The sequence below is a fragment of the Pseudorca crassidens genome, chromosome 2 (genome assembly GCF_039906515.1).
Source record: "Pseudorca crassidens isolate mPseCra1 chromosome 2, mPseCra1.hap1, whole genome shotgun sequence".
Taxonomy (NCBI): Eukaryota; Metazoa; Chordata; class Mammalia; order Artiodactyla; family Delphinidae; genus Pseudorca; species Pseudorca crassidens.
Genome location: NC_090297.1, coordinates 19,090,249 through 19,112,555, shown reverse-complemented (window position 1 = coordinate 19,112,555; position 22,307 = coordinate 19,090,249). Strand labels below are relative to the sequence as shown.

Genomic DNA, 22,307 nt, shown 5'->3' with positions numbered 1-22,307 from the left:
TGCGCTGGCAGATTCAATCAACCGAGGATCGTGCAGTACTATAATATGCATTTATTGTAAAAAAAAAAAAAAAAAAAAAACACCATGTGCGTGTAAGTGGAGTCACACAATTCAAACACATGTTGTTTAAGGGTCAACTGTAATTAGTTCTAAATTTCTTGCCCAGTACAGGATTGATGCTTCCTGTGAATCTGGAAGTATTTTCTAAAGTTTACTAGTCTTGATTCCCCATTAAAACTAAGGAGAGTTCATTAACAGAACAATGAAAATTCTGACATTCATTAGTAAATTTAATTTTTAATTTAAATTTGCTTATGCCCTGTGGGGACTAAGACCTCACTCTGAACAGATTTAAAATATAAACTACAGGACAGATAAGCTTCAGATGAAACATAGACACCAAATTATTAATTACAAGAAAGAACAGTAAAGGAGAAGCCACTTTACTAGCAAGGCTAATCTGAGAATTACGGAACCTAGAGAAACAGGGTGGACTACTGTTTCAACAGGTAATGAAGATTTCAAACGGGAAAAGACATTTGGGTTTTGACTCAAAAAAGAAAAACAAAGGTTTACACTCATAAACTCTGAGGGTGAGATGATACAAAGCAGAACTCCCAATGTGTTATCAGTAGGTGTAATAGCAAGAGAGGCTATTACTGTTGATTATGTGATTTCTCTTTTAAAATATTCTCATAAAAAAATTTAACTCAGATTAGAATCTATTATAATACACTAATGACCTAAGATATTTATTCTGTGCCTCAGTTTCATTTGTAAAATGAAAGGCTTGGAATAACTAGAAGGTCCCTTCCAGTGATGACCTTCAATGTCCTGTTTCCATGTGAGAAAAAGCCAAAAAGAGAATAAGAATAAAACCATAACCTAAAAAAAAAAAACAAAAAAAACCAAACAAACCAAACTAGCATACTTAAAGGAACTACAAGAAAAATTTGATAATCACTTATAACTGGAATCTTGACACCCGATGGCTCTATGACCTAAAGGCTACAGTTTCTTACCTGAGCTGATATGGCATACATATCAGGGGTTTAAAAGAAGAGGAAGAAGTAGAAGAAGAAGGCTAAACATTTTCTAGTTACTGTGAATACTAGTGCCAACTCAAGCCTTCAACTGTGTATAGAAATTGTTGAGTACAGAGGTCTCCCCCCACCCAAACTGCACGAGAACCAGTTTCAATAAGCCTTAAAACATGAAGTAGCCCTCAGCCCTCGAGTATGTAGGAATACAAAAGTCTTATAAGGACAAAGACAGCTTGAGATCTCTGCAGTGACCTCTTCAGAATCACCTCACTTCACTAGTCAGGCTGGTAATGAAGACAAGAAATTATAGATGCAACAACTATCTTTTTATACTAAGTATGATCAATACACCATTCACTGTTAAGGAAAGAGTGTTCAATACCCAAAGACACATGTTTAGAAGCATGAAAAATGCTGCATTTTTCAATCTTTAAACTTTATATATGAAATATTCAAAGCCAGGCTGTATTTCCCTTCTTAAAAATAAATACTGAAGTGTGATCCCAAACAATTCTTTCTCCATCTCCAAATCCTAGAGACTTGATGGCAATCTCCAACATCATTATCCATAACCGGCGGGGGGGGGGGGGGAATCTTACCACTAACCTGATTTTGTAAAGCAATTTTTTAGCTGCTGTACTAGCAATTTTACAGAAACCTGGAGTAATCACAGTTGGGAACAGAATACCTTTGTACCTAAATTTTTTTTAAGGTTTCTATTTTTTCTTGTCAAGTAAGTTACTTCCACAGCACAAACACACCATTTTGCTCCATCATATACACTGCCAACTGGTTCCAAAGAACCTTTCCAAGAAAACACTCTTATTAATTAGTGAGACTACTTAAAACAACACAGCTTCAAAAACTGATCTATAAAAAGAACAATGTGAACATTTCAGGAAGGATAGTTAGAAATTTAGTGACAGCAAAGACCTCAGAAAGCAGAAGACTAGCAAAGACAGTACAATGTCATGGTGAAATGGTATAGTCAATGGCACAGGTCTAAGATCTGGTTTTGTCACTCTGTAACCCTAAGAAACTCACTTACTACTTCTGAGCCCCTGTTTTCTCACTTATGAGATACGCCTGAATTAGAGATTTCTATGTATCACCTGGCTCTAAAATATTATGGCCTTAGGGTCACAAAGACCCTGATGACCAAACAGGTTCCAAAAGGATATGCAACTTACCTTTCTACTGTAGGAAACACTGAACAGGGCCAAAGCCTCACAGTCATTTTTTAATCTTTTAAATGTTTCTCCCATGTTTTTCTTGCCTTCCCTATAGTCACCACAAAGTCTGTTCCCACTAAATCTAAGGAACTATTACTACTGTCCTATCTCTTGGAAAGACCTCAAAAAACAGAAGACTAACAAATACACTGTAAGTGCACAAAACTCTAAATCCAAATGATGCTCTAAAGTGAACACTGTGTATGTTTTTATCATTATTTTCATGTGTAAGAAAATAATCAAACCAAAACAATTGAGGAACTTCTCCACAGTCATACCCTGTAAACGTCAGAATGGGATGTTACCTAAACAGTAAATTAAGTCACTCAAACTTTGACATGTAATCCTAATTTACAAAATAGCATCTAACCAACCTTTTAGTCACTGGCGATTGCCATCGCTTTCCCATCTGCATCCTGAGAGCAGTGGAAAAAAACAAATGTCAAGAATTCCATTCACCAAATTAATTACTTCAATGGAGTTAAGTATCACTAATGGAGATATATTTTTTTAGATATTCAAACATGGTCGGGAGTTAATGCTATGATTTAACTGGTCTATTCTAGTCATGCACACGTTTGACATACTGGTACAAAACTTACTAAGTTCTCATTAAATAGTAATGACCACGGAACAAAGAAAACCCAAATACCCCCCAAATCTGACCATCTCCTACTGTGAGTTCTTGAAAGCAAGGAGTTAAGCAAATTCTAAATAAGCCCACAGCCCATCCCTTAAGTTATGAAGTTTTATCACAACTACAGAACACCACTGAAGACATTACCGAGGGGAAGTCTCTTTCTGGCGCTTTCGAGGTGATGGAGAGGCACTCCGGGAAGGGGAATGTCTCCGCCGCCTGCCTACCTCACCATTCTTCACATGGGACCTTTTGGGTCGCTCATCTTCTGAGGAAGAGGAGGAGCCAGAATCTATAATTACACAATAAACAAAAATTTACATCAGGTCTATGCTTAAGAGTCTATCTACGTTTTTGGAATCTAAGCAGATGGAGTGTCCAAATTAGGAAATCAAGTCCACTAATATAAGCAAGCACATATACAGCCATCAGTTCTGAAAAAAGGTAATATCGATATGTGCTTAATGACTTGAAAGTCAAGCATACATAAATATACGTTATTATATAATCACGTTATACAAATCATTTCCACAGAACAATCCAACAAGACAGTGTCCCTTATAAATCTAGTGATCTTCCAGATAACTAAGTAAAGCTTAAAAAGCATCTCAAGCATTATTTAATTCTTGTTACTCTATGTACTTTTAAGGCTACTGAAAGTCTTACTAGCATTTGAATAATTTACTTCATATCCCTATTATTTATCAAACAAACAAAATGTATGTGACATTTTCTACAGGCCTGGTAACAGTCAAGAACTGCAAAGAGAAACACTTCATTTGTACATGGTTTCCTTAACTTAAAATAACTAACAAGTCCCAAATACCAAAAAATATCCAAAACTTACATGCATTTTCAAACACTTCCATGATTAACCTCATCTTAAAGAGTTGCAAAAGCTGTATGGCTTTTAACTGACTTAATGTCACTGTGGGATGCTTTGGTTTCCATTTTTATAAATGAAAAGCAAAGGTAGTGCCTAGACTCAGTCACAAATACCAACTAAGCGAATAAAACCAGGATATCTGGTTTAAAAATCAGGTTTCTGCGTACGTACTTTTTAATTCAGAAGTTCCCCTCCTAATTACTATTTTACAGATATACTCACATAAGCACAAACACACAAAAAAACTAGAAATAACCTAAATGTCCAAATAGGCGAGTGGCTCAACAGATGACAGCATATTATCAAAATTTTAAAAATGCTGCAGCTGGTAAATAAATGAGGTAGATCCTTAAGAATTAACAGGGAAAGATGTCTAGCTATAGTAGGTTAAATAGGCAGGCAATATAATCTACAGTTTGAGCCTGTGGGATTTTTTTTTTTTAAACCACAGATACTTATACATGCACAGAAAATTTCTGAATAAAAGCTTTGGGGAGTAAGACAGGGTTGAGGAAAGAAATATACTTTTCCAATTTCTATTCCTGTTTTAACTATTGTACTAACACTTCCTCCTAACATATTTATACACAGGCACAAAAATATTTCTCCTAAGTATTGATACATTCACTACACTTTCGGATATTTTTATCTTAAGTATTTTTATTAGGATATGCAGAAAGAAAAAAATGTAACCAGTGTCCATACCAGAGGAAGACTGCTGGTTCTGTCGTCTGTATTGGCGTCTCTGCTGCACAGAATCTGCTGCAGCCATTTTGCCACCTTTATCTTCTTCTGAAAGATGGATGCATTTAGAAAGTGTTTCTTTAGTCATGCATACAGAAAATGTAACATATTTGAATTGGGAAATGGTCTCCTAAACCTTTATCTGGTTGGGTCAAGCAATACAGCTACTCTTTTTTAATAAAGGAGGAGCTTAAAATGCCAATTTAAATGCTAACTTAGACTATCTTCACTAAATATAATAAAAATAAACTTATTTAGGCATTTGTGACAGTTCGGTCTGCATGCCAAGCACTTTATAAACATTATTTCAGTTAACAACCAAAGACCTAAAGGATGGTACTGTTATCTGCATTTCAGAGATGAAAAAAAAAAAAAGTAGAGGCTCAGATAAATTATTAAAACAAACAAAAAGTAGTTAGTGGAGCTGGGGATTCAAACAGGCTGGTATGACTTCAAAGTCCTAGCTCTTAACCATTAAGCCATATCGTATAATTAATCTTTAACCAGAATCTAATTCAGCTTAAAAAAACCAAAACAAACAAAAAACACTTACCTGATTCAGATAACTCTACTTTTCTAGGCTTGGGTGCTGGTGAAGGGGACTCTCTTTTCTCAGTACCTTTATGTTTTGTCACTAAAAATAAGGGGAAGAAAAACCCCACTTACATACATACAAAAACAAAACAAAAAGCAACACATCTTCTTAACAGTACAAAAAGAAGTGTGACTATTCTCATAAATAATTTACTGACAATTAAAAAGTTCCTATAAGCCCCTGTTATCATTACCTGAAGCAGAAGCAAGAATTTGTAAATGTTTGGTGAAAAGCCTCAGAAAGTTCTACAATGATTTTCCAATTTTCAAACTTTCAGATTCTCCCAAGAGAAACTTTAAGAGAAATTGGGAGCTGCTGTTTCTGAGTAGAACAAGCTCTATGCTAATGCATAACATTCAGCTCAGTAAAGTAAACCTCTGTGTGCTACCCTACAACCTAAAACACACACTCTTAACTACAAAGACCTCATTAACATAAGACCTTTTAAGCACCCCCTGCAGGTTGGTCCAGAAAAGTAATGAAGATGATAAATGATAAATGACATAAGATCTGATGAAATTTTCAGAGAAAAGTATCTGGTCTGGAGAAGAGGAACAAATTAGTCACCTAAGAGGCTGAAGGCTTTTGATGTAGAGTATAACCTTCACAATAGCATGAGGGACTTAAACTACCTGTAAAAAAGTAGACCTTCACAATGGTAAAAATATTAAATGCTAAGGCTAGAGGATCCTTTCCAAAGATTTAAAAAAATTAAAAAAATAAAAAATAAATAACCTCAACTGAAGTCATGCGGGTAATTGAAATGGACTAGGATCTGAACCCAAGACACTATTTCTATACCTATGGCACAGGCGTTCATTTCTAACAATTGCTATCTCTGTCCACATTATCCATCCCATTGCTTCAACTAATGTCAAAAGTATATACACATGGGCTTCCCTGGTGGTGCAGTGGTTGAGAGTCCGCCTGCCGATGCAGGGAACACGGGTTCGTGCCCCGGTCCAGGAGGATCCCACATGCCGCGGAGTGGCTGGGCCCGTGAGCCATGGCCGCTGAGCCTGCGCATCCGGAGCCTGTGCTCCGCAACGGGAGAGGCCACAACAGTGAGAGGCCCGCGTACCACACACACACACAAAAAAGTATATACACAGATAATCATTAATCTTACCCTACATTAACCTGAAACGTTATTTGAGACCATTCCTCTAAGAACTAGACTTGAAAACAATATGATCCCCTCAGTACCCTTACACCTGTTTCTGTTTAATTAACGCAATTAACATGGAATGTTTAACCTAGAATTTAGATACATTTCATTTAACAGATGCTCATTCAGAATACTGTAAAGACTTATTCTAAGGGGCAGTAATTTAGCAATCTAATCATTTTTGCTGAAGTAATCCAACTGAAGAATTTACCACTATACTTTTAAAATACCAGCATTTTATTAATTCTACCTAATAAGCCTTTTGGACAAATCACTGGATTGGGTAAAAAATCCAGTGACTAGTTAATCTAGTGATTATCTAATTATCATGAAATATAGTAGCAAGACTGCATTTAAAACTTGTATTTTAGGGCTTCCCTGGTGGCGCAGTGCTTAAGAATCCACCTGCCAATGCAGGGGACACAGGTTCGAGCCCTGGTCCAGGAAGATCCCACATGCCACGGATCAACTAAGCCCGTGCGCCACAACTACTGAGCCTGTGCTCTAGAGCCTGTGAGCCAGAACTACTGAAGCCCGCACGCCTAGAGCCCATGGTCTGCAATGAGAAACCACCGCAATGAAGAGTAGCCCCTGCTCGCCGCCAACTAGAGAAAAGCCTGTGCACACCAACGAAGACCCAATGCAGCCAAAAAAAACCAACCAAACAAAAAAACTTGTATTTTAAGAAATTCAAAGACATGAAATAGAAATGCCTTTAAATTTTAAGGATTCAAAGCTATTTTTGGGGTCAGTACTCTTCATTTTTAAGTGTCAGTTAATCTTCAATTCTTGAAAAAATATTATAGGCATCTAGTCATAAAGCCAAACGTCAAAGTACCACCTTAGAGAACTGGATGTTTGGATGCCGGAATGCATTTTCCTCTGAGAAACATTACAAATGTGGTTATGTTTGCTATATAGTGGTCAAATACCTATTTAGTAAATAATACAATTGAACTACAACATTACATTTTTTCCCCACAGAAACTTGTATTTGGAGTTTTATCCTGATCTAATCTCTCAATAATGGCTTGGGTACAAGTCTTAAGTCATTGTTGATATAATCAGCATTAAACAAGTATCCATTATATACCCCCTACTCTGGTTTAATAAGACTGACTGAATCATAGCATTATTAATATCATACATGTTTCATCAATGTTTGCTTATCTAGATAAAATTTTCACAACTTATTTTTATTAAAAATTTTATTTTTATGTTAATGTTGTTTCATTTTTAGTATTTAAGGGGCAAAATCATTCTAAAATGACGTCTGAAATCTCCCAAGTCAATTGAAAAACCAGAATTTTAAATTTACTTCAATAGTCCTATTAATCATTAACCTTGCAGACTTGCTCAAAAGATCACTTGTAAAGATAAGTCACTCTGTGACCAGAATTAGTAAAATAATCCGTAAGTATCTACAGAGCACATTCATATGGTTATGCTGATCTAACTCAAAATTATTACCACCACCATATGTATAGATCCCCTGTAAACATACTTCATTAAATATTCCACTGATTTCAAAGCACTATTTTATGTACTAAGATAATGCCAATTTAACTATGACATGCCATCGATTACAAAATGCGTCCTGAGGACTCTTTCAGATGAGAATGTATATTATGCTCCAAATAATTTACCTCTAATTCTCCAAAATACTTTTCCTGCCTCCCTCCCACTCCATGCACCCACTATTAACAGCAGAACCTTAAAGCCCTGATTGATGACTACCCCACGAAACACAAAAGAAAACTCTATCACACTTCAATGCTATCAATGCTTTTATTAGCAATGGAGACTGCAAGAAAGGAATTTCTGAAATCATACTACCCGGTACAGAAGCTGAAAAACTTTACCCTGCCTTCTATTTCCCTCCTTTAGCAATCAAAACAGGCATGTGGGGGTAGGAAAGTTGGGAAAGTGTACATTTCTGAACTGGGAATGAGAACCCAAATTCTAGTCCTGGATGGCTGACCTTGACCAATTCACTTAACCTGAGAACCTATGACAACCTCTGAAGTCTTTCCTAGCTCTGAAATTTCATCACAGAGGGTTGGGATTGTTTTACTATAAAAAGCTATTTATCTCCAAGTAGTTACAACCAATATTCAGCCTCAGTGGACAAAAGGCAGGCTCTCACTACACTACCCACAGTCAATCTCTTTGGCTGGGTTTTGTTTGGACATGGAAGACCTGTCCCATAAGCCACAGGAACATTACTGGCCCTTTGTCTTCCACCTTGACTTCTCTCCTATGTACATATCCACTGTGACTTGTTTCCAGGAAAGCAGCAGCCCACTCTTCCCGACAACATATCAAGACACAAGAGGTTGGTATCTGTGCAGACTCTAACAAAGGTTAACAAGTAATTCTTAACAATCAACCTATTTAACAAGGATTCAGTCCTCTGCTCAGGTACTTTTATTACCCTTTGGCTATGTGATGTAAACAGAAAAATCATAATCTGATGAGTTTTTGCAAAGTAACAGATGGGAACATTCAAACTATTATTTTACTAGAGAACTTTCTGGCTCCAGACAAAGGAAAGAAGTATTCAGAAGTGCAAAAACTTCACAGGAAAAGAAAAAATAGGTTAGGACAACAGGCATCAGATGTGGACACGGTGACTGGAAACTATTTTGAACAAAAAGTAATATGAGACATGATATTATGAAAATAAGTGATCTTAAGACAACCCTCCCATACTTGTGTCTGAACCTGTAAGACCTAAAGGTTTCTCTATTATTATCCAGTTGCCTAAGTCTAAAGAGCCAATTCAACAAAAATGACCACATAATATTTATGTTATCAGCAAATTAACCTGTTAAGGTTCAGAAAATAATTTGTACATTACTCTTTACAAATTACCATCATCTGTCAGTTCCCCCCTCACTCTGACAGCTTGTCTATACCTCACAGTAACAGATCAAAAAAGCAAAATTTGCCTTTCTAGAACTGCCACACTGCAAGGTTGTGGGGCCAGTGGGTGGTGGTAGGGTGGACACAAATGAAGCAGCAGGGTGCTGATTAGAAATCCTGCTCTCACCAAATTCATAAAAACATAGTCAAGATTTTGCCTGAAGTATCCCTGATTTCTTCATTTATAATCTGAAAATTTAAATGTGATCAGAGCAACCCCAGTATATATTAATCTACAGAATGCTCCTTAACATCCAATTACTATAACAGTTCTTTTAAGATCTCCCCTCCCCCACTACTCACTTATCACACTGTGTATATCATTCCAGTCCTAAGCAACAAAGGCCCAATTCAAATGGATACCATAGTTTTTCTCCACGTATATTTAATGCTAAAGAAACAAACCCCAATGGACCACAACCTTCACTCAGACTAACATGGCATTCTACTTGCCTGGCAGGATCACAGATCATAAATTCCTCAGAAATCAATCTGCAGAATAAAGCAAGGACAATACTCAGAAGAACCCTGCCTAGGGCCTAAATTAAAAAAACCAATCAGCTTTTAGGAGGACACCACGTCCCTCCCTAGGAAGTACAATGTGGCCAAGAAAGAAATAAAACAGAATATGAAGTCCTCAAAAAAGATATCAAACAAAAAATCTGCAGAGTAAAAAAAAAAAAGTTAACCGGTGTCATAGTAATAAAAAGATCCCTTACCATGACAACACAAACTTCGGTAAGCTACCCCAACTCAAACAGCCCACGGCTGGTTAACAGCACACTTCACCTACTCAGTGCCAGAGGGTACTGCTAAAAACAAAACACTTTTACATGTAAACTCCATTTCAACAAACAACAAGAACTTAAAGCAGGAAAGAAAAGGTGAGCTTCTAAGCAAATTTATAAAAAACATGACATACAATTATTACCCAGCAACTTCATACTTTGAAGGGAGTAGGGGACAGCAACAACTGACTAGGTATTTTGTGGCCAAATGAAGAAAGAACATGTTGTTTTTATGTGCTTGATTTTTACCTTTACCTGAAGTTCTCCCTGGAGAGACAGAAACACGACTTTTCCTCGTACGGTTTGACTGCTGGGGTGTCGGGGAATGACGAGTTTTTGGTGGTGGAGTTGCTGGAGGTGATGGCCTGTGCCTTCGCCTCGGAGGACTTGCTGAAGGAGATAACCTACGAGTTTTTCGAGGGGGGCTGGATGTCCTCTTTGGAGGCTTCTTTGGCGGTGACCGGGAACGAGATGAAGAAGAGGACGAGCTACTCCCGGACAAGGATGCCGATGAACGCCTTCTTCTGTGGAATAAAGTACTCATGTTCATTAACTGCATACTTACAGAAAATGACCTTACAGGCATGTACAGTTTACACAACAATACAGCTATTTTTATCCAACTTTTGAGTTTATGTAGCTAAGCACACAAATGAGGTTTTTTTTTAATGTGAGACAAAACCATAACCTAGGACAGGAAACAGCTAGTTCTGAGACTAACTAAATAACTTCTTCTGATAAATGCTTCTGAGTTGTCTTTCCAGTAGTTATAAAATATGTCAAGTGCTATAAGAGAATAACTAACCAGTCTCTTCCCTCCTTAGGAATAATATGAGTGTTTTGGAGTTTGCATACAAAATTTGGGTGGCAAAGTATTTTTTTCATTTAATAACACAATGTCATGCAACCTTTATGTTGCGTTTTTTAAAAAAACGTGCAAGATTAGGAATTCATTTAGCTACATAAACTTAGAAGCAGGGGACTCTCGAATTCTGCGGCAAAATTTGTGGTAAGTTCTGTTGCAATTATGTGTACCTGCAGAATTCACCTTTGGCGGAAGAATTCCTGAGAACCTGAAAAAAAGAAACCCTACCTTAAGTGTGAGATAAAAACTGGCTGAAAGGGAATCTTACACAATCTGCAAATTATCTTGACTGTTAAATGGCTCAGTAAGCAATTAAAACAGGCTGCTTGCAAAACTCCAATATAAGAAGTAGCTGTTTCCACTGATCTTATGCTAGAAAGCACCAGTATTACTTTTTCTCCAAAGGAGAAACAATCAATTTTAGAAAAGTGTGATGCCTAAATTGACTGACCATTTACATCTTCAGTCTCAGTTATCGGTAATAACATCAATTCCGTAATTTTTAGTATTAGTTATAAAAAATGGTTCAATATACCTTGACAAGCCGTCCCCAAAGAAAAATATCTTGTTTGTTTTTGCTTTATTTTGGCCACACCACGTGGCTTGTGGGATCTCAGTTCCCCACCAGGGACAGAACCCAGGCCACAGCAATGAAAGCGCCAAATCCTATTCGGAATTCGGAATTCCCGAAAAGTATCTTTTTTAAAAATATGGGACCCTAGGGGCTACCCTGGTGGCGCAGTGGTTGGGGGTCTGCCTGCCGATGCAGGGGACGCGGGTTCGTGCCCCGGTCCGGGAGGATCCCGCGTGTTGCGGAGCGGCTGGGCCCATGGGCCGTGGCAGCTGAGCCTGCGTGTCCGGAGCCTGTGCTCCACAGTGGGAAGGGCCGCGGCGGTGAGAGGCCCGCGTTCCGCAAAAAAAAAAAAAGGGACTCTGAAAAACCTCAGACTGCAGAAACAAAATTACGGACCTTACTGCTTCCCCTCTTTTATTTCCAAGTTGATTTGGTTCCTTGAAAATACCTTATAGACTCAAAACACAAAAAATTCTATCGTAAGTATAATCTGAAGCACAACCACTAGTTCCTTCAAAAAAACACGTGAAATGCATCATAAAGAACGCACAGGGGCTTCCCTGGTGGCGCAGTGGTTGAGAGTCCGCCTGCCAACGCAGGGGACACGGGTTCGTGCCCCGGTCCAGGAGGATCCCACATGCCGCGGAGCGGCTGGGCCCGTGAGCCATGGCCGCTAAGCCTGCGCGCCCGGAGCCTGTGCTCCGCAACGGGAGAGGCCACAACAGTGAGAGGCCCGCGTACCGCAAAAAAAAAAAAAACGCACAAAACTCTGCTACCAGTGCACCATGCCTCCACTTAGGGCAGGTGTAGCAACAGTCTTTTTGTTAAAAGTTATAGATCCTAACATTTTACCTTATGCTAATTTAAAAATGATTTTTAAAAAAGAACACTGGTATTGACAGTGACTTTTATGCCCAGTCTCTTCAAAAATAGATACCAAACTGCTAATAACGGTTAAATCTATGGAATGGGATTGTGGGTAATTTTCAATTCATCTCATTTCTGTTTGAATTGTTTACAATAAGTACTCTTCTTTAATGTGAAAAAGACACATTAAGAAAGGTATAACGCAAATGGGTTATTTTAATACTGGTAAAGCACTTTACTGGCTCTGTAGCCATCTATATTCAGAAACTAGTGGTAATTAAAAGCCAAAGGGAGAAGGTGGCTAATTCCCTTACTTGATAGGATTTCTTGGTAGGGTCTGAAGTGGTAAAGATTATTAACACAAATAACTGGTAAGATTAACACAAATTCACCAATAATTTGTTTTTTATTTTCCAACACTAGACTAGTGTTATCACTGCACAAATAACAGCATTACATCTCAAATGAGGTATCTCTTATTAAGACATTACCTATTATTACTCATGAGTTCTTTTTTTCCAGGGGAGCACTAATTCAAAGATTAGCCTAAAACAAACATGGTGTACTTTTGTACATCCTGACAATTTCAAACTGAAAGAAACCAAAAAAACAAAAAATCCCAAAACTCTCACCGTCTCACTGGAGATCTACTCCTTCTGTGCCTTGGTGGAGGAGGCATTCGTCTCGGTGGAGTTCTTCTTCGAGGAGATGGCCGTCTTCTTGGGCTTGGCCGCCTTCTAGGTGAGTATGATCTGCCATAACAGAATTAGAATCTGAGTAAATCATGAGCAAGGAATGAATTCCTTAAAATAGTTTTCTCGACAGCTACATTTAAAAAATGGATTTCAAGGGACACAATTTTCTACTTGTGTAGAGATTTTTAATGGAACCTAGAAAGTGTCCCTAAATTGTTGCTGGAAATCCAAAGCGTAACATTTGTGCTAAATGTTTTCCACAGCTTTGATATAATTTACCTAATTCTACCTAGGAGAGTAGCACATAAAATCTAAGATCTATGCAGATCTTAAAGCCACTACTCACCTTGATCGGGATCTATGGCGCCTTCTCGGTCGAGTATGAGAAGGAGAGCGAGAACGTGTCCGGGATCTTGACTTGGAACGCGACCGAGATCTTGGTCGGGTCTTCTCCTTTTCCTTTTCCTTTTTGGAGTTTTTCTCCGGAGAAGGTTCTTTAGGCTCTGGTACTGGTTCAGGCTTGGGAACTTTCAGGATGTCACTGTGTAGGGGGAGAAAAAGCTTATTTTGTGCCTTTTCTATTCAGACTCCTAAGTCTTAATACAGTAATATAAAAAAGCTGTTTCTTTAAAAAGTTTTCAAAATCCATGAAGACATCTAGAAAGATATATACACATCAGTGAAATCCAGTGAACTAACAATTCTAATCACATACATTTTTTTAAAAGTGCAAAGCTGTCCATAATAGTGGGGGAAAAAAGGGCAAGTTACAGTATATAAAATATCTGAAGCAACACAACCAACAGATAGCAGTGGTCACCTTTGGGTCACCTTACTTATACTCCCCTATACAATCTGAATTTCTTTTCAACAAGCCAACTTTATAATTTAAAAAATCTACAAGTAAAACAAGTATTTTTTCTAACACACAGGTATCATATTTACAGTCACTTAGTAACAGCCTAAAATTGTGATATTTATAAATGAATTTTTATGTACTTGCCTAGTAGAAGTGGCCTCTTGTACTGAAGGTTCTTTTACTTTCACTGATGGCTCTGGGAGCTCTGGAGTTTTTTCCTTCTTCTCTGGAGCAGGGGAAGGACTCCGGCTCTTGGTTCTGTGACGGGGAGATCGAGAATGACTGCGCTTTCTCTCTCTCCTGACAGGGGAAGACCGTCTTCTAGGGGAAGGAGATCTGGATTTGCGTCTAGGATGAAAGCAATTTTTTTTCAGGTTTTTTGAATAACGTGGACTGGGGAAGACGGTCAAAAGGAGAAGTGAGATTAACCTTTTTAACTACACTATTATTGTTTATATCTGAGAAGTTCCTTATGGAAATAAGATATCCTATCACACTTACTTAATAGGGAAAGGGCCAAGACAAAACCAGAAAAACAAGCAAATGAAGGATAACAACATTCTCCAGTATACCAGTTATAACAGAGGAACACATTGACGTAGGACTCTAGATTTAGGTTCTCAATCATTCCCAGAGATGAGAAGACCAAAGAACAACTTTTCAGAGGAAGCAGATGCATAAAAGGAAGGAAATATATAATAATAAGTCAAACCTTAAAAAAAACAGAGTTTAGGTGCAGACAGATCCCACCAGAGTTCATCAGGTAGAGTCTAGGTATTCCAGAAAAAATGACTAGTGCAATTAAAGCAAAATGTTCTTCAGAAGAGGATAAATATATCAAACTTGCGTAAGATAGCTTTTTTGGAAGAGAAGCTCCCTTTCCATTTCAATAATAGTTTCCCTAACCTGAAGTAAAACAGTAGACCTGGTTCATCAACAAACAGTTATCATTATGATTTGTGCATAACTCTAGAAATACTGCTTCCCTCATAAGCAGCTTTTAATATCAAGTATATAAATAAAGGGGACAAAAATATTACCTCCTCTCTTTACTAATTCCAGCACATTTATGAAGAAATTAGCAGAACCCTAAAAATGAAAAGCCTAATGGAATTCTCACCACTCACCACAAATATAAAGCTGAACTGTGGAGCTGAAAATGGGAACCTAACCACAGTCTCAATGGAAGGAAGAAGAAAGCAAATATCTGTTTTGGGTTCAGCACAACCATCTAAGAAACGCAGAACAGGGAATTAGGTAAGTACAATAGGAAGGGCTAGTGGGTACAGATTTCTAATTAAAAAAATAAAGAAAAAAAATCGGAGTAAATTAAAATAATAACTCAAAATAATTTAAACTAAAGCAATATGAAAGATAAGTCTAGATTTTGATTTAGGAATTAGGGGGTTGACTAATTCACCAAGATTTTAGAGATAATTATTATAGTCAAAAGATGATCTCTCTCAAAAAAAAGATGAAATATTTTAGTCCAGAGTCAAGCCATAGCTCACCATGAAAACTGTATGATGGAAGAAATTCTCTAAATAGTGCTGTTAGCTTCCTTTTTAACTGTGTAACTTTCTGGACACAAAATACTTTAATACCTAACGTACTCATAAAATATTAGGTATGCAGATTGTACTGTACCTTCTTGGGCTTCGAGACCGCTCCCTCTTTTCTCTGCTGCTTTCTTTTTCTTCCTTATCCCTCTTATCCTTGTCTTCATCTTGCTTTTTCATAGATGCCAACTTTTCTTGTTCAATCTGTAAAGATCAGGTTTTCAAAGTAAACAGTTGAACATTTGAGATCAACAAGCAAATTGAAGACTACACCTGATAAACACCAATGTTAAATATAACTGTCATTTCATCAGCCCCTGGTTTTCAGCAAGACTGTTCTTTCTTCATCCATACTACACACTTTAAGATTGGTACTGAATACTTGCTGAAAATTAATCCCTAACAGATGAACTAAAAAAAGTGGCTGTTTTCAAGCTTACTTTAAAAAAAAAAAATCACATTTATCTTTTGTGATTTAACATGTATTGCCTATATGAAGAGCTTGTGCTTACCTTTTACACTGTTATTAAAGTTCAATTTTCTTTTAAGCTAGATGTACTATACATACATACATATATATATACATACATATATATATATATTTTTTTTGTTTTGTTTTGTTTGTTTTAATTAAATCTACCAAATCATTGGACTCTGGAACAATGACATTCTAAACTCTCTGTTTGGGTAGCGGGGTGGGAGTGGGAGAAGTAAAGAACCAAAACTGAACGTTCAAATATATCACAGCAAAGGAAAACATACTTATCCTAGCTGGGACATGTAAAATTTACAGTGTCTCAGCAGTCTGGATACTACTCTCTCAAATCAAACATTACAAAAAAGAAAAGGCCATTACCTGTCTCTGTTTTATTTCTTCTTTCTTCAGTTCTAGGAAAGCAGAAGGGATTCCAGCGATGTTTTCTTGTGCACTTAAGAGCAGGGGCCACAGTTCTCCCATAAATTCTCTAGCATTTTTTCCATTCAAAAACCCAGTCAGGTTGATTTGCATCATTTTGGAGTCTGGATTCTGCAAAAAGACATGACAGGAAGAGAAACAGGTTACTTCAAAACAAACCAACTGACCAACCTAAAACTCATTTAAATTAGTATTTTTTAAGTCTATCATAGGGGCTTAGATACATATATATTCTTTACTATTTTAAAAATAGCTTTCCCTAGTAGTTTTTCAGCAATATAATCTCTAGCACAGATTACCAAATTCTCTCTCACTCTACCAAAAGCCATCAGAGAGCCTGTTAATCCTTTGTGGATTTCGTAAGTATTTTTAGACTATGGCTGTTAGTGGGCCTTACATTTATTAACTTTAAAAACCATCATGGAACATCCACAAATTCTTGCATTTACTAATAAGGAAAGTGTTTGCTTGCCTGGAAATTTTCCCTCAATGAGAAATGGAAAAGTACATAAACTGTTCACTTCTCTCTAACACTGTAGATAGCTTTCTATAAAATATCTACTGTCCAGTTATGAAAACTAACAAGTTATGCATGCACTCTAACTTTTGAAGACTAAGCTGAAAGCCTGACTTCTACATAAGGAAAATCTATTATAACAATGCCTTGAATTCTCAACTGTCCACAAAGAGCTAAGAGGTCAAGATTTCTCAAAAATAACTGGATTTTTAAATGCTAAATCTGTTGGTCAAGCAACAAGGTCCATATAACAAGCACAGCTCAATAGCACAAAGCAAGTACAGATTCCAGGTGTCTTCAGTTTCTTCTTGGAACCTTGGGGGTTTGGAATCGCCAAGTCCCCTGTAGAGAAAGATGTTCCCTTGGCTTGCTTCCGACTCCCTACTGCAACTCAACCACCTTGAGTTTAATGTTATATCATTTATCTAAATTGCAAAAGACGAACAAGCAATAATGAGTACACAACCACAAAAAAAGAAAAGATTGTTTAAAAAAGTTCTAAACTTTAATCTCATGCTCACTACAAGGGGAATACTACCAGATACTTAGGTTTTTAAAATGCACTAAAATACAAATTAGTAAAGCATTTCTCTAATAAATTCTATCTTTAATCATCATTTAAAAAACGTTTTCCCATATTCCTGGTTTTCTAAGTAAAATGTATACATTTAAAAGGAAGCACTTTCTTAAAATTAAATAGTATTTGAAAGTATTCAAAATAAAACGTAATTACCAAATTGTATCTTAAAAATAGAAATACCTTATCAGTTGAAATGCCAACTGTTCTGTCAAAACACAAGGGCGAACTCTTTGGGAAAAGGATTAATGTAAAAGTAAATTCACATTGGTATATTTGCCAAAAGGTTATACGGTGCATCTTACTGTCCTTTGGGTTGTCGTGGCAAAATAGCAAACTATTTTATAATAAAACTGTTTTTAAACATCAATTCTATCGTCATCTCATATTATCTCACGTATGAAGAAAGGAACAATTACATTTACTGGCTCTAATAACACTGTCAATTTATTTCAGTCTGAAGTTTAACTACAATGTAAACAAAAAATTCTGTGCCTAAGATGTAAGTGATGACTAGCTGACATGCAGCTACAACTAAAAACTTTAGTTCCTTGATTATTTTAAAAACAATATCCAATCAAATCAGAATTGCCCCTCATGCTTCACATAAAAGTCCATCTCATAATAGTATTTTTAAAGAGCAGTGTATAGATTTACCCATTGCTCTTTCCTGTTTGTATTTTTTTTTGTTGTTGTTGTTGATGTTCGGCCACTTTACACAACTCACCTCCAAACACACACTGCATCATCAAGGGAGTTGGGTCAGAGCGACATTGGGACACTCACTCTGCTGTGACCTAATAAGGTGATGGTGCTATACTTCAGACGCAAGGAATAACTTCCATTTTGGTTCAGGCCTTTTAAATCATAAATCACATTATCATTAGAAAATTGCTGTCAAAGTAACTTAACATGTAACAGCAAAATTACAAACAATAAGTTTGATTTTTCACCTGTGTAGCTTTCAAAACTATGTACCTTCACTAAACTTCCAGCCTTAATAGTTGTTTACAAAGTGAATTCTTTTCACAACAAACATTGTAAAATAACCCTCCTATATTTGTACTCCATAGAAAAATTCAGTTTCCATAGATTCACAAAATTATGTCACATATTCAGAAATAAGAGCCATTTGTATATTATTACCTTCACTTCCAGCTGGTTGAATATAAACTCAATCACAACATCATCTTCAAACCCAAGGATTTCCGTTACTCGTTTTGTTATCCAAGGCTTTATAACCTCCAAATTTACTTTGCTCATGTCCACCTGATAAAACATGCAGGCAGTTATTATTGAGTACAACTTCACAACCCTAAAAGAAAGCTCACATAAGAATTTTGTCTAATGAAGTTCCTTTTGGCTTATGAAATTCTTTTGTTTAGCATGGTACAATTTAGCTCATCCTTATTTGTTTGCCCTAGTCTCTGTGTGTGTGTTGTTGTGGCTAGAAGATGGAAAATGTTTAATTACAAATGTTTTCCTTAGTATTCATGTTACAGTCCATCTCCAAAACAACCAAAATGTTTGAATCAACCGTGCTATAAAGGTGTAGGACAGTTTATCCACAAGAATACCTTTTTCTCTAGGCATTCTGCGAATTTCAGCTGCTTCAGTAGCTTCTTCTGTTTGTTGCTGAACCGATTATCCTGTTCTGCACTTGTTCCCTGCAGGAAGAGAAACACATTTCAATTAAGAGCTCAAAGTTAAATTCCTGCTTTTTATCAGCTAATGATGGCTATGACCTTTACAGCTGAAAGAGTAATCAAGTAAACAGAAACACCATCGCTAATATTCATAGGTACAAAATGTATACTCTTTTCACAACAGAGTTAACGTTTTGAAAACTTGACTATTTAAAATTTACAAAACATGTGCTCACTGTAACAAGTCAAACAACATGCAGACTACAGCATAAACCTAACATCTCCTCCACAACCAAGTTAAGTTTGAGGTGTATCTTTTTCACCTCTTTCTATGCTAATAGACATTTAAGGGTTTTAAATGAAATACAGAAAATGCTAACACATACTTTTAAACAAGACCATTAAGCTTCATCCTCTTCTGAAAGCCAGTAGCATGCTTGCAAAATTATTGTGGCAATGCATATAAACAGGGGGAAAAGGAGAAAGAACAGCCTGAGACTATGTTGCTAGTTTTCACAACTTTCAGAACTTGGAATGCAGGAGAAATATAGGTTTACCTCAATAAACTCAATTTCTGTAAAGAAACTGGAAAAATGAGAGCTTACAAATACTACATTAGGACATCAAGTAATCACTAGTCTGAGTTTTGTCATTCCCACTGGCCCAATTAAATACGGAAATAGCTGGGTGTGATATGAAATCTACTGATTGGTTCACGGATTTGGCCACTGTCCCTTGGAAAGTGGTCAAGAAAATTCTTTTAGGAAGGTAAAGAACCTGTATTAGAATCCCAGCTCTGCCACTACTTAAGCCATATGACCTCAAAGTTACTTAACCTCTCCAGGAATGTTTCCTTACTTGCTAAAAACTGCCTTGCAGGGCTGTGTACATCAGAAATGATACACATATGGTAACTGGCATGTGGCAGAAGTCCAGCAAATGAAAGCTACTATTTCTACCTTAACTGAAAAATTCAGTTTACTACCTGAATGACAGTGTACTAAAAGGATAACTGCCCTAATATCTTTTAACTCAGAGCTTAAATCCAATCCAATCAACTCCTCTAGGGAACTGTAGGCAGTATATAAACACTGCACCCTTTTCTTCCAGATTTTTACCAACACTAAAAGCAAACCTCGTTTTTAAATTTGTCAGCCATCTTGCTCTTTTTCTTTTGGAATTCCTTTCCATAGGAAATAAAAAATCAAAAGAATAGGCTATGTTTCAAAATATTCCATTCAGACTATAAGAAATATTGAGTATTTACTACAAAATACTTTGATAGAAATTACAAAATGGAGAGTTCATCTGCAGTGTGAAAATTTGATAAACTCAATTGAAACTATCATTACATAAATAACCATAGTACTGTTTGCATAACCTAAGAACAGTCAAATAACTGTCTGCGTTAAGTCAAATGCCTGTAATAACACTCAAAACTTTAATGAAAACCTAGTTAGCACATTTAAAGTCAACTGAAAAGAAATTTCAATGCTGGTTTTGGAGTGTCTAGAGCTATCTTTACTAAAGTCCCGGTCTTCCCCTCTTCTAACTTTTCCTTTAAGAACACACATACAAACTGCATATTATATGCTCAGAGAATGGAAAGAGCCAACTTACATGACATATAGATTTTGACTTAGACCAACTGGTCTCTATACGGTCCGTTCTGCATTAAAAAGAATTTGCAGACTCTAGTCCTATTAGTGTCACTTGCCCACCCATCTAGATCTCGACTGGGTGCTCATTCCCTACAGGAGTGAAAAAGGGGACGAACAGGCTCCAGCACGCGCCCAATAAAGCACGGGCCCTCAGGGGCAACTACAACGAAAAAACGTCCCCGTCTGCAAGTGAGGCAACTTTCCTCCAGCGGACTTTCAAAAGAGTAAAACAAACGGGGAGGGTGAGGGGTGAGGGACGGTGAGCGGGAAGAAGAGTTGATCCACCCCATTCCCCCGCCTCCATATACGCACATACTTTCTGTTGCACCCTCTGCCCCGAGAGTCTCAGATTCAAACGTTCTAACCACAAATTATCGGCGTTACCCTCCCTGAAGGGATATCAAATTGGGCGGGAGCTCCCGCGAACTCTGACCCCGAGCCTTCGCGAAGGCGTAGACCAGGAAGGGGGGGGGGTCGGCGCCCGCTTTCTCAAGAAAAGCGGCTTAACGCTCCTTCCGGTCCACGCTCTCCTGGGGCGGTACCCCCAAACCCGTCCTCCCCAGGACCCTGCAGCCGCCGGTCACCTCAGGGTTTCCCTCCGGCCTCCCCCCAGGGACTTCCTCCTCGCGGGTCCGCTAGGCCCCAGGACCCGGCGACGCGCACGGCTCGGCCCGCAGGCCCCGCCAAGCAGGCGGGCGGGCGGCGAGGTACCGCTTCGGGCCATTCCCGCCGCCATTTTCCGGCGACCGTCGCCGCCGCGTAGTGGGGGACGATTCCGGAGGAGGAGACTGCGCAGGGGCGCACCGGTCCCCGCCGTAGGGCAGAGGGGAGCGTCCGTTGGCACCAAGGATCCTTAGGATCTTCGAAGCTTCCGCTCGCTGGCTACCCCGTCCCGAGCTCAGGCCTCCTTTCGGGCCTTACCGATAAGCCCCTCACCTCACCCCAGATCCCCGCGTTCCCACTTACGCGGAAGAATCCCGCGTCCATCTTGCTGCCTCGCTCGGAGATCGCTCCCTATCCCAAGATGCACCGCGCCGCCGCGACGGAGGGCGGGACCGGCAGGGAAAGCCGAGCGCCGGGACGCAGAGCGCGCCGCTCCACCCGACCCACCAGCCGACACGAGGCCGCGCCTGCCCAGTGTGGCGAGCGCCCGGCACGCGTGCGCACGCGCGTTCAAGTAGGCGGGCTGCTACCAGGCTCAGAACCTCCCCAGTGGCCAGTCCGGGAGGAAAGCCTCGCGATCGCAACCAATGAGGGGGGGGCGGCGGGGGGGAGACAGAGATAGAGACAGAGAGAGGACAGAGAGAGAGCGAGAGAGACAGAGAGAGAGAGAGAGACACAGAGAGAGAGAGAGAGAGAGAGAGAGAGAGTCGTCGGGTCGCCCCGCCCTGCGAATCCTTTTGTGGAGCTCAATCGGCCTTGTTCCCGGAGCGTGAATTGACCCATCCTTCCACCCGTAGTGGCGGAGGCCTCCCGCCCTGGGGGACCCATGGAGCGATTGAAGAGAAAAGCTGTTACCTCAGAGTGACGCTAGTGGGGCCGCCCGTGTCGTT

The 22,307-nt window shown here is 38.6% G+C and overlaps 1 protein-coding gene across 10 annotated transcripts in view; it reads right to left on the bottom strand.

The window, feature by feature from the left end:
- Nucleotides 1-21,877, bottom strand: part of SRRM1 (serine and arginine repetitive matrix 1) — a 29,706-nt gene extending 7,829 nt beyond the window's left edge. For 2 of the 10 annotated variants that reach the window (XM_067724351.1, XM_067724409.1), the window contains exons 1-13: nt 21,721-21,877; nt 19,025-19,114; nt 18,594-18,716; nt 16,294-16,464; nt 15,526-15,641; nt 14,023-14,226; nt 13,366-13,560; nt 12,957-13,076; nt 10,268-10,542; nt 5,096-5,176; nt 4,504-4,590; nt 3,060-3,204; nt 2,650-2,691 (exon numbers count right to left, since the gene is read on the bottom strand). In XM_067724351.1, coding sequence (XP_067580452.1) covers nt 2,650-2,691; nt 3,060-3,204; nt 4,504-4,590; nt 5,096-5,176; nt 10,268-10,542; nt 12,957-13,076; nt 13,366-13,560; nt 14,023-14,226; nt 15,526-15,641; nt 16,294-16,464; nt 18,594-18,716; nt 19,025-19,114; nt 21,721-21,741 — 1,670 coding nt within the window. In that variant the 5' untranslated portion in view covers nt 21,742-21,877. Of the gene's footprint in view, nt 1-2,649; nt 2,692-3,059; nt 3,205-4,503; nt 4,591-5,095; nt 5,177-10,267; nt 10,543-12,956; nt 13,077-13,365; nt 13,565-14,022; nt 14,227-15,525; nt 15,642-16,293; nt 16,465-18,174; nt 18,305-18,593; nt 18,717-19,024; nt 19,115-21,720 lie in introns of those variants that run through there. The other 8 variants (XM_067724369.1, XM_067724377.1, XM_067724386.1 and 5 more) reach the window with 8 other exon arrangements.
- Nucleotides 21,878-22,307: the final 430 nt, after the last annotated feature.